Consider the following 14,849-nt stretch of genomic DNA (forward strand, 5'->3'; position numbering starts at 1 on the left):
TGTTCTTTTAAAAAATATTACATAATAAAATATAATCCAAAAATATAATTGTTACATATGATTAATGTGAATATGCGGTATAAGAATTGTTATAAATGTTTTATGAATTTTACGGCTTTACGATAGATAGATAGATAGATAGATAGATAGATAGATAGATAGATAGATAGATAGATAGATAGATAGATAGATAGATAGATAGATAGATAGATAGATAGGCTATGTTATGAATCTCACGTGGGAAATTTCCAATAATCGCAATAATATCACTTTTGATGTTTTGTCCCTCAGGCCAATCCGGCAGAAGCGGTCAGATGTCAATTAAAGTCAGGACTGGCGGCTGTGGCGCGGCTCTTGTTCTGGGGGCAGCCTGGCCTGTGGCGCACGGGCTCCACTCTCCACGCCGCTGCGCTAATCCGTTTATGGAGCACCTGGGACCGTGGACGGCAATAACATGCGCTTATCCGTCGCCACCTCGAAACACACACATCTGAGCACAGCAATGCGATAATGCCCACATCCCAGAGGACCAGAGGGCCACTATACCCCCTGATTGAACTGTCGACGTCTCTGGGTTGATAGCTGTAAGATGACAGCCAGCGTAGGCCTATTTGTCACATTAGCCTGATGGAGAAAAGACAAAAGCGCACGAGGACATTCTCGTTTTCAATACGGACTATTTCAGTCTGTTTTAGTAACGTTTTTTTTATAGTGAATTTGATCTAATTTTATATGTTCAGAATGCGTTCTGCTTGAACAGTTGAAAGTGTGATAGTTTTTCTCTGTTTGATTGATCAGGGTCTTCTCTGAATGAACGGGGGCCGTTTGACTGACGTGAGTTTCTCAATGAGCTCCTGCAAAGAAAAGGAACTCCAGTGACTGCGGGGAACAGAGGAGGAGCATCTGAATGTGAGATGGAGAGAGTGAGAGAGAAATGCGGAGTAATGCAAGAGAATGAGTGGGATGGATGACTATATTGAATGTCTCTGCGTTATAAATAACGCTTCTTCACAATTGTATTCGTCTCCACAGACAGCTTTTACGGCACTCGGCGTCATACCCTGCTGAGACCACCGCAAGCTGCTCCTTTCATTCTGTAGAGACTCTACTGTCCACATGCATACAATAAATACCTCTGTGCTGTGCAGCTTTTGGGGTTTTACGTGAAAGTTAGGGTTTGGAGAGGATTCATGTTCAATACCAATAGATAAAAGACGCTTGTGGCAGAAGAAAGCAAAATGGAGCAGCTCGGCAGTGTTTCCCAACTTGTTCTTGGAAGCTTCCCAACTCGTCCCGGGGCATTTTGGATGCCTACCCATCTGACACTTCCGTAGAGCCTCTATTAAGCATTTATGAGTTTAATAAGGTGCATTTGATAAGCAAGACATCCAAATTGTCTACTTGTCTCCAGTCCACTGCATGGCACAAAACTGAAACGTTTTCAATTACTTGAAAAGAACGTCAGTATTATCTTCCAGATTGTTCTCAGCATCACCGTTTATGTCTGAGGGTGTTATCGGTGACACATCCCCTTGAACTCCCGAGGTCAAGAAAGTTTAAGGATTTGGACCAATCAGAAGGCCTTCTCAAGTCTTTAGACCCTCCCTCCTTGACCAATCACAGTCGTCGATGGGTAGAAGGAGCCAACAACTCAACAACTGATAAAATGTTTCGCCACTCATCACTGTTCCAATTCACAACAACAAGTGTGTCATCGACAACGGGACGAGGCTCTGAGAGTTTTATCTTCCAAACTGCGTTGAGATAAACCACGATTGAAAACCTGGATATCCGTGATTAACTTCGGCGACGTTTTTGACTTTAGAAGTTGATTTTACGTTTTCGGCCGAAGACTCGGTACTTCAGCAATCCACTGAAACTTGACGATCAGCGCTTCTCCTTTGGATAGCTTGAGTTTATCAAGTGCTCCGTGCACCCGTTTCTTTTATTGCACAGGAGATATGACCGCATTAGCGGGGGGCATTTCCAGGATGATGCGCCCCACGCCACCCCAAAGCTACCCGAGAGGAGGCTATTCCTTGGAGGGTAAGGTGTTGGCATCTGTGGCTACGACAGAACAGCCCGAACTTAGAAGAATTCACAAAGTTGATTCTGTATAAAACAGATTTGATCTGATGCATGTCAATATTCTAATTGGAGAAAGGAAGTGACATTTAAAATATTGAAGTTATACTGTAAAACTAAAGTTACTAACAGTGAAAACCTAGGTTTGATTATTATGTGATGGGAAAATTACAGCTTCAAATCACTTGGAATGCCTTTAGCTATTTCAAGCTCAAACAAAACAAAGCTTTTAATTAAATAAACTAATGATGAACGTGTTTTTTTTATTTTTTCTAAACAATGAAACCTGTATTCTAATATAGTGAGGAATATTTAATGCTAAGCTAGCATTATATATATATAAAAAAACTTGTCTTTTAGCCTTAGCTTTTATATTAAGGTTTTACAAACATGACAGCTTTTATAAACTTTTTTAATATATATAATACAAATATATGCCTAATATAGAAAGTGTTCTGTCAACAAGTAGGCTAACATCTATGTAAATTATTAATAATTCGATGTTTTTGTCAAATAGAACACATTTTAGTGTTTGTATTATATATTTCCCAGGGAAAGCAAGAGCTGATAAAATGTAAAAACTGTAACTTGAATGCAATGTAAGTCGCTTTGGATAAAAGCGTCTGCTAAATGCATAAATGTAATGTACATGTATTTATTAATAATTATCATGTTATTATTAGTATTAGTTTTACTGTTGTTGTGTTGCAGTTGTTTTGGTATTTGTATAGCCTAAGAAAAGAGCATATAGCTGTCATGCTTTCATGACTATATTTTCACTGTTAACGAGATATTAAAGCAAACGCACAACTTTTAGAGATGCAAGTTAGGAAAATAAAACTTTGCAAAGACAGATAGGCTAAGGCTGCAAACTCACTTAAGTTTATGAAAGCGTAAACTTAAAAGTGAGTGTGCGGTTATATATTTTTCTTTACAAAATATATTTTCATTTCAGCCCAAGGAAATCGTTGCATAATTCGTCAGTCGTTGACACAACCTTTTCCCCTTCCTACCGCAGTCTCCACGCCGTTAGGTCAGGGCCGCGTGAACCAGCTCGGTGGAGTCTTCATAAACGGACGCCCTCTGCCCAATCACATCCGCCACAAGATAGTAGAGATGGCCCATCACGGGATACGACCGTGCGTCATCTCCCGACAGCTGCGCGTGTCGCACGGATGCGTGTCCAAAATTTTATGCAGGTACCAGGAGACCGGATCCATTCGGCCCGGTGCTATTGGTGGCAGCAAACCCAAGGTAGGACATCACCGAGGCCATATCATCATGCCCTACAAGAACTGAATTGTATTATTGAATTTATTATAAAGTTCAACCAAGTTTCACATTGAAATATGGAGTTTTGCAAATAAAGTTTGGTGTTCAACTTAAGGACTAAAATATGCTTAATTTCTTTGTTGTGCCAAATGTTTTTTTTTTTTTTTTTTTTTTACTTTTTTTACTTTCAGCAAATAATTTCCACAATAGACAATTTTCATTGTTTAGAATAGTTTTGTCTATTGTTTTTATTATCTTTAAAAAAAAAACAAGTCTGGAGATCAGTCCATTTGTCTCTAAAGTACTAATGCATAGATGTTTCTTAAATAATTCGAAATTAAAACCCTTATTTTTAAGAGATTTTAAGACATATTATTTTTTGCCTTGTTTAACAAATCTTATGACCTCAAAAAATGAAATAAACATCATATTGTGTAATAGTAACCCAGTGTTAATTAATTGTACAGAACTTCTCGCGAATAGTCCCATAATCATAACTAAATGGAAACTGACGATTTTATCTGTATACGTTATTGTTATAATCGTTTCTAGATATTTTGAAAGTTATCATAAAATGGAATAAAGCTATAATAATATATAAATTTAATTATTATGTAACCATTGTAATGAAAGCAGAGCACAGCTCCCGATGCGGAAAAGAAAATCGAAGAATACAAGAGAGAGAATCCAGGGATGTTCAGCTGGGAGATTCGGGATAAACTTCTGAAAGATGGGATCTGCGATCGAAATAACGTGCCTTCAGGTACTGAACTTTATCTGTCAATCTGTGCAGTTTAGTTTGTGTTTTTAAGATATTGCTATCATAACACCTGTTGCTTGGGGAAAAACAGAGATGGCTTGTAGAAGCAATCCTATATATATATATATATATATATATATATATATATATATATATATATATATATATATATATAAGATCTGAAATTTTCAATTGTTTAAACATTCAGCAAGTGTAATTCTGATGTTATTTGATGAGGCTTCTCATGTCTGTCCGCAGTGAGCTCCATCAGCCGCATGCTGCTCTGTAAATTTGGTGGAAACGGAGATGAAGATGAGGATGATGATGAAGTGGAAAAAAGGGAGATCGAGGAAAATGAAAGAAGAGCCAAACACAGCATCGACGGGATACTAGGCGACAGATGTAAGTTCTGACGAGTTTTATCTTTTTTTTATTTTTTTTTACGCGGAATTGAGATGAGCACAATGAGTTTATATCTACAGAAGTTTTATTATAGCCTAGATAGAAAATATTTAGACCTATATATGTGTGTTGGTCATAATGCATTCTTCTTCTTAACAATAACAACAACGACAGCAGCAATAATAATAATAATAATAATTATTATTATTGAATGCTAATGTATGTAGTGTTAAGAAAATATTTGGAAAAATACGTAGGCTAGCCTTATGGGCATACGCTGGTTTATTTTTTATCCGAGTGAATAATGTTTTTAATGTTTCAGTTTGAGTCTTTTGCACCAAATGCTAAATAGATTGATGGGAAAAATGGCCCATGTCTTCAGTATATATATATATATATATATATAAGACACAAAAACGCTATATATTTAGCGTTTTTTTGTGTCTTTCCTTAAACTCATTGAAACTGAATTGAGGAGCATCTGAGATTAACCTCCTAAAACGAGACGTTCCTCAGTAAATCAAACATTTGTCCAAGAATAGCGTTCACTAAAAGACGCTCCTGCGGTGCACAATCGGACACTTGAGGATGAACTTGGGAAACAAAAGCGAAAGAGTCCATGAGACTCACGCTTCAGTTTCTCCAGGACAAAGCTCGGCCTAGCAGTAGCTTGGTCCTGACAAAAGACTCCAAGCTTTTCAAAATTTGGAAAGAAAGGAAGAAAAAACGGTCTAACAAAAGACGCAGAGAGGACATTATGGACGGGCAATGAGAGATGAATTATTCACGAATGACCGTGGTGTTTTATAGACTCCGAGGCCTGAATAATATGTCCATTTTTAGCTATAGATCATGTCTTGGAATTTTCCCTCTCGCCCCCAAAAAACGACGTCAACAGCATTTGTAGATAATATTTAATTTGATGTTTTAATGGTTAGGTTTATTTAAAAATGAACACCTGTTGATTGTAGCCTATATGCATTTTCAGATCGTCAAAAGTAACACTCCTAAAAGTGGAAAATCATAAAAGTGTCTCATTTAAATATTTGGATTTATGGAATTACTTGTTAGATTATTTCAAGTACAAACCTATTTGGATTTTTATATACAAATATTTACAGCCTACATTTTCATAAAAATAAATCTGTTATTACATCAGTCTGTTATTTTTGCATGTGCTTTTTAAACGTTTCAATAACTATAAAAGCAAGATTACTAGCGAGCTTGCTCAAGAGTATCCGAAGTAACCACAGCAACATTTTGCCATCTTTAAATAGCGACAAAAGTAGCCTTCTCTCAGATTACTTTGTTATATATATATATATTACCGGTATATTTTTGTGCTTAAAATTTAGCTTTTTTTAAAATGCGTTAATACGTCTAACAATGCTAACATTAGTGTTGCAAGAGACGAAAATCGCTGAACAATTTATACGTTAGATAGGCCTAGTTAGAAACTAAAGTTAGTGCATTTTCGTCGAAATTTAATTAGTGACACTCAAAAGTCAAAACAACTTATTACGAACATTTTTAACATCCACGCAGCGGATAACCTCGAGGCAGTAGGCAAACCATTTCCCCAGTTGAAGAAGACATTGTATATATTAACTTGGAAATTGATACAGGCAGCGCGTTTTTCTAACCTCCACCGGCCTGAAACTCTTGCACAGAGGAGTTTGTTGTAGATGTCAAGTGGAGAGAGAAACTCTGCGCTGCGAGCGCGCTAGCCGGATCACCCCGCGTCATGGGCCGCGCTACAATTGGCGCACATTATACTCAGTCATTGCAATGAAAACCTTTTCTAGTAGATTAAATCGAGCCCTTTATTCGTCCCCACTTTCATCTCAGGACAAAAACCCGCCCCCTTCCTCTCCGCCCGGGGCGCGCATTCATTCCTCACTGCCCTTTTCCTTCTCTCTTTTCCAGCACCGCCATCACGAATACAGATCAGTTGGTAATTAGTTTAACAAACGACTGTCGATATGTTGCTGTTTGGAGATGGCTGATTGATATGAACTTTTGAAACTCACAACATTGCAAAAAGCTTGTTCCTTTAAAAAAACTCCAGTAAACTCAAAATGTTGGTTGTCATTAGTTCAGCTCCACATTTCTCAGACATTGATTTAACATATTATTAACTCCTAAATACATGTTGAACAACATATTTGTTCTACTTTGCTGTTCAGCTTACGTTTACATGAACTTCAGTAGGCCTATAACATTTTGTCAGGAACATTGTCAGCATGATTGTGTTATATGTTCTGTTATTTGCTGACTTTTTGTGCTATTTTGCTGTCATTGTTGGTTAATTGTTGTGTGATGGTCATCTTAAATGACATTTTAAATAAGTGCAAACAAATTAGGTCAACAAAGGAGTTTTACTAAGAGCACATGTTGAGACACATAATTCTTTATGGCTTATTTTTCATTTTATGAGAAGAATGTATACAATTTGTAGATTTTTTCAACATCATGAAAACAAGATAATAAATGAACACATTATTATAGGCCCGCTTTGACATCAACATTAAGCAATATACCAAATGATGAATAGTAATAATCCCCATATTTATTCCACTAATATACATGCTCAGAACTCAAGGATATGTTATAATTCATAAGTTCATCACAATATGAAATTATTTGTTGTTTTCTTGGCAGAAATGGTTGTGAGTCAAATGGACTGAAACAGTCATTTTATTAGAACTTATCGATGAGTTATTTTTTAACAATGTCACACAAATATTTTCCATCACATGTTTAGGGTTAAAGCATTAGATGGGGTTTATGGTGTATTTGTGTACATTTAAACCTGGACTTGCAACAGAGTAACTTAGATGTCTATATCTGCATTGAAAAAAAAGAAAGAAAGAACAAAACAGTGAATGAAAGAAAGGAAGCGTAAGGGGAAAGGAGAAAAGAAAACAGCCTTTTCAAAGCCCGGTTAATGTTTTTGTTTTCCTAGAAGGATCAATTACCTCTGGCTTTTATTCACATGTAGATGTGTCTACATCATAAAACTCAATGAGTCCTGATCTCCATTGACACACTGTAAACTTCTCCTCGCTCCATTCACTCTCGTCCGTTTGTTTGCAGTGGGCTGATTCTGCGCTGGCTGTATTTCACTCTCTCCTCCCTGCTTGTGGGAGTTGTTGTTTTTTCCTATTTGGTCCTCAGTTAAAATCTCAAAAGGGTGTTTTCAGAATCAAGAGGGTGTTCTCTAGCCAAATATTGATTAAGTATGTGTTTGCTGAGTCTATAGTTGTCGGGTAAGAGGGGTGTGTTGGCTCTGGGCCCCTGCTCCTTCAAAACCTATTGTTGGGCCCCTTAAAGGCTTGAGATCAAAGCAAAGGCCCCTTCAGATTTATTTGTCTGGGAAAAGCCAGTGTAGAGGACCATTGCTTACTAATAATACTGGTTTCTCAAAACTTGTTTGCTGAGGAAGTGATTTTTAAATTATTAAAATAAAAAACAACTTTTTAAGGGTAAAAAGGGATAATTGAAGCATTTAAAATGATGAAAAAGAGCATTTTTCTATCTTAAAATTAGTTTTGTTGGTATAAATTAATGTATATAGATTGGTTTAGTGATGTTAATTGTTTTAAATTAAATAAAACCACTTTCTTCAATATAAAATTATTGGATCAATCCAGACTTCTCTCCTGTTTAGATTGATAAATAATGTTTATATGAAAAACAACATATATTTATATCTCTTATTTTTAAATCTGTACTACAACTGATGAGCCAAAAGCTAAAACTTTCCAAAGAAAGTTGTAAGAACGGCATGCCTGGAATCAATCGATAAAACTTGTCTCACAATGCCGTGTTTGCCTGAGCGCATCCCCTCCTTTTTCCTATACCATTAACTTTGGGAAAACTGACAATCCTCGAGCCTCATTTAGCTAATTAAAAGTAACTAAAGTCATCAAAGAGCCACGGCCCCTCTCTCACAGATTCTCATTCACGGCAGGCGAAAAAGAAAACTCCGAAATACAAACAGTCAAAGGGATCAAGTTTTTTTTGAAAGGGAGTCCCGTGGAGGCCAATTGAATGAGCTTAGTGCTTTCAGACGTGCCATGGTGAACGCAGTCAACATGTAATAATTAGTTTCATTGAGCTGCATTCCAACAATCTGCTGCTTTTCTCCTGGGCTCATTGTCTCCCAGCAGGCCAATAGCCAGGAGGACAGAGAGAATCAAGCAATGACAACACATGAAAGATTCAGCTGCCTTTGTCCGAGAGAGCAAGGAGGACTTTGTTTGTGTAAATAAAATAGGGCTTTTGCCTTCATTGCTGACTGGATACTTGCTCAATAGAAAATGGGGGAGAGTGAGGAGAGAGAAAGCAAAAGATGCACTGCAAATACAGACACGTGTGTCACACAATAATAAACAGATATTTTGGGGACAATTTTTTTGTTTGTTTTTTTTTGCGACCGCAAATGTACTCTGAGCAGTAAAGCCAGATGTACTCATCCAAGATTAGACCACAATTGGGCAACTATAGCCCAGTCTGGCTCTTGGGGGTCTAGTTTTGTATGTTTTATGAGGTCTGTCTCTCTGATCAGTAAACAAGGGCTCTTCTCTCTGCTGGAATGTTCCTGAGTCATGATTCCGGGGCCCTGCGGGAATGGAGATGAGCAATCATCTGCCTTTTATTCAGCTTTTCCTTGAAACATAACAATCTTCGCCCTTCTCTTTCCGTCTCTCGTTAAACACAGCCCAGGTTTTTCGAGGTTACGGATCGCACGAGTTATCCGAACATCAATCAAGGTTTTATGGTGGTGATAGAGATTAAACGGCTCTGGCGAAAGACACCCGTTGTTGTCGCATTTGCGCTACTTTCTCAGAAACGGCCTAGACCGTGCATCCTTTCCACATGATCTCATTCCAGTCGATTTCAAAGTGGCACGCAAAGGAAGAAAACACACATGCACGCGGTCGCACCGAGCTTATCTCCAAGTGAATGCCGCCTGTATGCTTCATTAGGTCGGCTTTATACGCTGGCACCAGCATTGTGATCCTCAAATATTAATTCAAAGAACAATTAATGAATGCAAACCATCTTTGAAGTGGGGGGTGCGGGGTCAAACCCGGACCAGCCCCTAGCGACTGATGGACTCCTCTTCCACTCCTCTCTTCTCAGAGACAGTTTGAAGTGTCCAAAAGAAAAAGTGAGCAATAGAAGGTCAATGAGAATAGGGGCTCCTCGCCGAATAGAGCGCTCTGTTTTCTTGCAAGTGTTTGAGTGAGTGAAACTATGGCAAAGGAGCGATGAAAAGGAAGGGAAAGGAGAGGTCGAGGGTTTCAGGGGCCTCGCCATAAAGACTCACAATGAGGCAGTTAATTGAGAAGAGCTAGACACCGTTGTCAATCACTTAACTTGAGGAACTTCACTTCTTAACTGCCAAATGATGCTGGTGAGAGAGAGGGAGAGAGAGAAATTACAGCAGAATTAGGACTAAAATCATGGCTTTCACTCTCTATCTAGTTGTTTTGGAGGTTTTGGTGGCTGGAGCTCCAGCCTCATGACTTCCAGCTTCTACAGTAGAGCATTGTTAGCTCGCTTTCTCTAATACATGTAACTTAGACGAGCATTACCAACTCAAATGTGCAATTTGTTTCAGACAGAATACATTTGGTTTTGGAGAATTTACAGAAGGCTCACTGTTGGCGTCAATCGGAACTTCAAACGCATTCCAACTGTTGTCTTCGCCTGTTTACATCGTGATTTTAATGAGAAAAATTTGCAAGGAAACATTGTCTAAGTGCCTCTTATCAATTTCACGCATAGTTGTGTTGGTTTGTAAACTTCATGTTTCATAATTGACCATTAATGCTTCAGCATAGCCTTTGAACTTTAAAATTTAAGCTTCTATAATGTTTCTTAGAAGTGCTTTAGGTTCAACAAAGAACTGTATTCATATGAATAATTAAGTTAAGTTGACTCAATGGTATTTTGGTAGTTTTCAAAACTTGATTCCATCAGTCAATAGATTTAAAATTGGTTTCTCCTGGCATTAGGCTGTAAATCTCTTTTTTGGGGTTCTTTTTTAAAAATGTGGTGCATATTAGCTGCTGTTTTCTGAAATGCAAGATGTTAGTGTGGTTTCCAGGTTCCTGTTGAATCTGAATGTATATGTGAGTCAGGGCTGCAGGGCTTTCTATGGGGCTGTCAGACCATTATTCGTACCCCAGAGAGGGTAAGATGTGGCTGGGCAGGGTCAAGGGGGAGTCCTGGGTCAGTGGCTGTGCAAACTCCCTCTCTGTTGGAAGTGCGGGTTAAGATAATGTGTTTGTTCAGTGTGACAGGTAACATACTCTCTATGATGGCCAATAAACGCTTTGAAACTGAAGAAGACAAAGGAGAACTTTCATTATAAGTTGAGAACTTTACATGTACTACTGAGCATGTGTTTCCACCGAAAAAAGACGAGATCATTCAGAAATGAGGATTCATGAAAATTCAGAAATGTAAAAAAATCCATTTGCTAATCAGTAGATTTTTTTTTTCTTTTTTTTTTCAGTTAACAAGATCAATTTACATGAGAAGGAAAGCTGCATCGTATGTCAGATCATATTGAATGAAAGTATATTTTTAAAATATTTTTTAATATTATTTTTTTATTTAAACAACCATTCAATTATTCAATTATTTATACATTTTATTTCTAAATTTCTAACAGGCATTTTATGCAGTGTAATAAGGTTTATTTTATTTAGGGGCAGAAGTGAATATCAAAAAGGTGTTTTGTACGATGAGAGGTGAGGTCTACACTTGTGGACTGTAATTGCAATTGTCACAGGATTTTTTTGTGTGTGTCATTTTGTCAGCTTAGCGTGTGACCCACTTGTCCCAGTCATGGCTTACTCAATATGTGCATGTCTGGTAGGAAAGCATGAGTCAAGAACATAAATATAATGTGATGTCAATGTAATGAGCACTCATATATTTCGGAGCATGTGGTGTGTGTTCCCGCGGTGCGATCGCTGCTTGTGTGCTGTGTTTTGGCTTTGTCCCGTTGTTAGGAGCGATTCCATGCTGCAACAGGCACCTCTGTACTGTTCAGACATGATAATGAGCAAAGCATGCAGGGAACCCATAATGCCTCAGCATCCCTTCTTTATGGTCCTCGTGTCGGTCTCCAAAAATGGATCTTAACGTATTTCTTTTTACACACAGAACAACAGTTGTGAACTCAGTGGCCTCAAGGGCCTATATTTAGATTTTTTTATAAATAATTTATTTTATATTTATTTATTACACTACTGTTTTGGGTCAGTAAGATTTTTTTGTTGTTGAATGAAATGAATACTTTTATTCAGCAAAGACATAAAATTTGACAGTGAAGGCATTTGTAATGCTAGAAAAATTCAGTTTTAAATAAATGCTGTTCTTTTGAATGATCTATTTATCAAAGAATCCTCAAAAATATTAAGCAGCACTGTTTTCAACATTGATAATATATTGAAATGTTTCTTGATCAGTAAATCGGCATGTTATAATGATTTCTGCAGGTTCATGTGACATTGAAGACTGGAATAATGTTGCTGAAAATTCAGCTTTGCATCACAGGAATAAATTACATTTTAAATTATGTTAAAATAGAAAATAGGTATTTTAAATTGTAATAATATTTCAGATTTTTTTCTGTTTTTACTGTATTTTTGATCAAATAAATGAAGCTTTGATGAGCGTAAGAGACTCACATTATTAAAAACTTACTAACCCCAAAACTTTGGTAGTGTATATTGATATATTGATTTATCATATAGTGATATAAAAAATAAATATGATATGGCATTTTAATATAGTGTGCATCTGACCCATTTGCACCCACACAGGCAACACACAAAAAGCAAGCTCTTCCCCTGATACCGTAGTACTATTTTTTTAGTACCATGGTCACAACTGGCAGTTGTTCAGGCATGTATAGTTAACATCCAGAAAGTATCTCAAGGATGATACTGTCCAAAAGTGTGTCCAAAATGTCCAGTCGCATTGTAGTCCACCTGCAAGGTTAAAAATGATCTTTTCTCCTCTTTGTCTCTCTCTTTCTCCATCTACCACTCTTTCTCTCTCGCTCGGTTTCTCTCGGGGCAGCTGCTGGGGTCGTGGCTCTTTAGCGAGTTGAGTGACTCCCTGCTCCTCCCTCTTAACAAAATGCCAACCCCAGATGGAGTCGTGATCGTTCCGTTAACCATTCTTCTCCCTACATCTGCTGGGATTCTATATACTCCTTAATTCACTCACCAGTGGCTGGCTGGGGCGCGGGCTGAAAGGGCCAGCACTCCTCCACGCTGCAAATAAATGCTTCATTTGTCTCTTCTCTCTTTTGTTTTGCTTGGGGAACACATGTCACGAGCTCAATTACCCAACCATTTAACAGCCCCTGAGGAGGAGAAGACTCTCCCCTACCAGGAGCTATAAACTGCCCAGATGGTCGTCTGTGGTGCTCTCGCTCCAGCATCCCCGTGTTTACTTTCACTTTATCTGCTCTCTTTGTTTTTGCTGCTTTGTTTGCTTGTCAAAGTGTGTGTTGCGTTAGAGTTGCCAACCTGACTTTCCAGAAGAAAAATCACAAAGGATCGCTTTCAAATCTCAATGGCTTCAGCAAATGGAGTTTCCAGGTTCTCAGATGTTTCTCCTGAGGAAAAACTCTCAAGTAATCTCACATGTTACAGAAGAGACCTCCGAATGTCTCAGACTGTGCTCAGATTTGACAAGATGCCAAGCAAAACATTCTGAATGCAAATGTTTCTCATCAAATCTCATCAATTCTTCTGCTATGTCAAAAACTGACTCACTTTTAGAAATGTTAGGAGAAGCATCTGAGACAAAGTTGATCCTTAAAGTGATAGTTCATGCAAAAACACAAGTGCTGTCATCATTTACTCACCCTCAGGTTTTATCAAACCCATATGACTTTCTTCTGTTGAACATAAAATAAGATATTTGGAGGTTTGGCCCGTAGAGTGGAAGTCAATGGGTTCCAATGCTGCTTGGTTCCCAGCGTTCTTCAAAATGTCCTATTTTGTGTTCTACAGAAGAGGGAAAGTTTGAAATGACACGGTGGTGAGTAAACGATGTCAGAATGTTCATATTTGGGTGGAGTATCCCTTTAAATGAAACGTTACAGAGAACTCAATCAAGTCTCTAGCAACCTTTGAGCAATAGCTTTCCTCTGGGTTTCCAAATCCATCATTTTAAAGTCAACAAAGTCTGAGTTTTGCACAAAGCTGCATTTGCTTTGCATCATTTTGGCTTCTGTTTTTCAGCCTTCTCTCGTTTCTCTGTGATTATGCCTGGAATTCACCACAACCCCTTTAACGTCCATCCAAATGCTACGGAGTTCATTCAGCAGAGCGCTCATCTCTCTCTCTCTCTCTCTCTCTCTCAAGCGCACTGATAAATGCTGTGTGTAGCTGGCAGGCTGCAGGTTTGTGGGGTTTGTCCTGCGTGTGAGAGGAATATAAATCTGATGTGTGAGTGAGAGGCACCATGCGCTGGTATCATGAATTAACGCTCACTACTGGAGACTCTTCTTGTGGCTAGAGGCTTCAAAAATGCTACATGTCCTCCTGCTAATGGCATATTTAAACAATTACTAAATTAATGACTTTTGCCTATTATATATAAATATTGTGAAGCGGAGTGATCATTTCACAATGTTTTTATACTTAAAGACACATTAAAGTTTCTCTTTCACATTAAAGCACTGTGCTTACACTGCAAATGATCTTCAAAGTTGTAAATAAAACTTATAAAACTTAATTATTGGAGTATGATTCACAAGAACACTTTACAAGAGATACTATTTCAGTCTTTCTACGTCAAATTTTTGCGTTTAATTCAATGTGTTACTTGCTGTTTCTTTGTAATTATTTGTGAAATTTATTAATTATTAATTTATTTTACCACCTTTGTTTTATCACCATCAGTCTGACAAATGTTCAATGCATTGAGTAAAGAATTATATTTTGATTTTAATTAATTGAAATGTTTTATATATTTGAGTTAATTCAATAAAACCTATTTTAATTATATATATATATGATTTTAGACCTGTTGCTGTAGTGGAATTCCATCATATCTAGATCCTCAATCAACTTGTGGCATTAGATTTTTTGTATATTTTTATGAAATACATTTTTCATGAAGTTTCATAATGAATTTTTTCAGAGTAAATATTTAAACCCCTAGTGCTTATCCTTGTTGTTTCACACTTGTTTTTAAAATTTTATTCAGTTGGATAAAATCTTAAATGTTAGCGTTATGCAGATAAAGTGGTCCAGATGTTACCTGTCTTTCTTCATCAGTGTTTCTC

The 14,849-nt window shown here is 37.5% G+C and overlaps 1 protein-coding gene across 1 annotated transcript in view; it reads left to right on the forward strand.

Moving 5' to 3' along the window:
* Positions 1-1,961: 1,961 nt before the first annotated feature.
* The window catches only part of LOC306846047 (paired box protein Pax-3-like), a gene marked incomplete at its 5' end in the record, with an annotated part of 29,499 nt that continues 16,611 nt past the window's right edge, over positions 1,962-14,849 (forward strand). Inside the window, 4 exons of the mRNA XM_079379128.1 lie at positions 1,962-2,046; positions 3,104-3,339; positions 3,991-4,120; positions 4,376-4,519. Of these exons, the coding sequence (XP_079235254.1) occupies positions 1,962-2,046; positions 3,104-3,339; positions 3,991-4,120; positions 4,376-4,519 (595 nt within the window). The remainder of the gene's footprint in view (positions 2,047-3,103; positions 3,340-3,990; positions 4,121-4,375; positions 4,520-14,849) is intronic.

The sequence above is a fragment of the Barbus barbus genome (assembly GCF_936440315.1).
Source record: "Barbus barbus genome assembly, chromosome: 26".
NCBI lineage: Eukaryota > Metazoa > Chordata > Actinopteri > Cypriniformes > Cyprinidae > Barbus > Barbus barbus.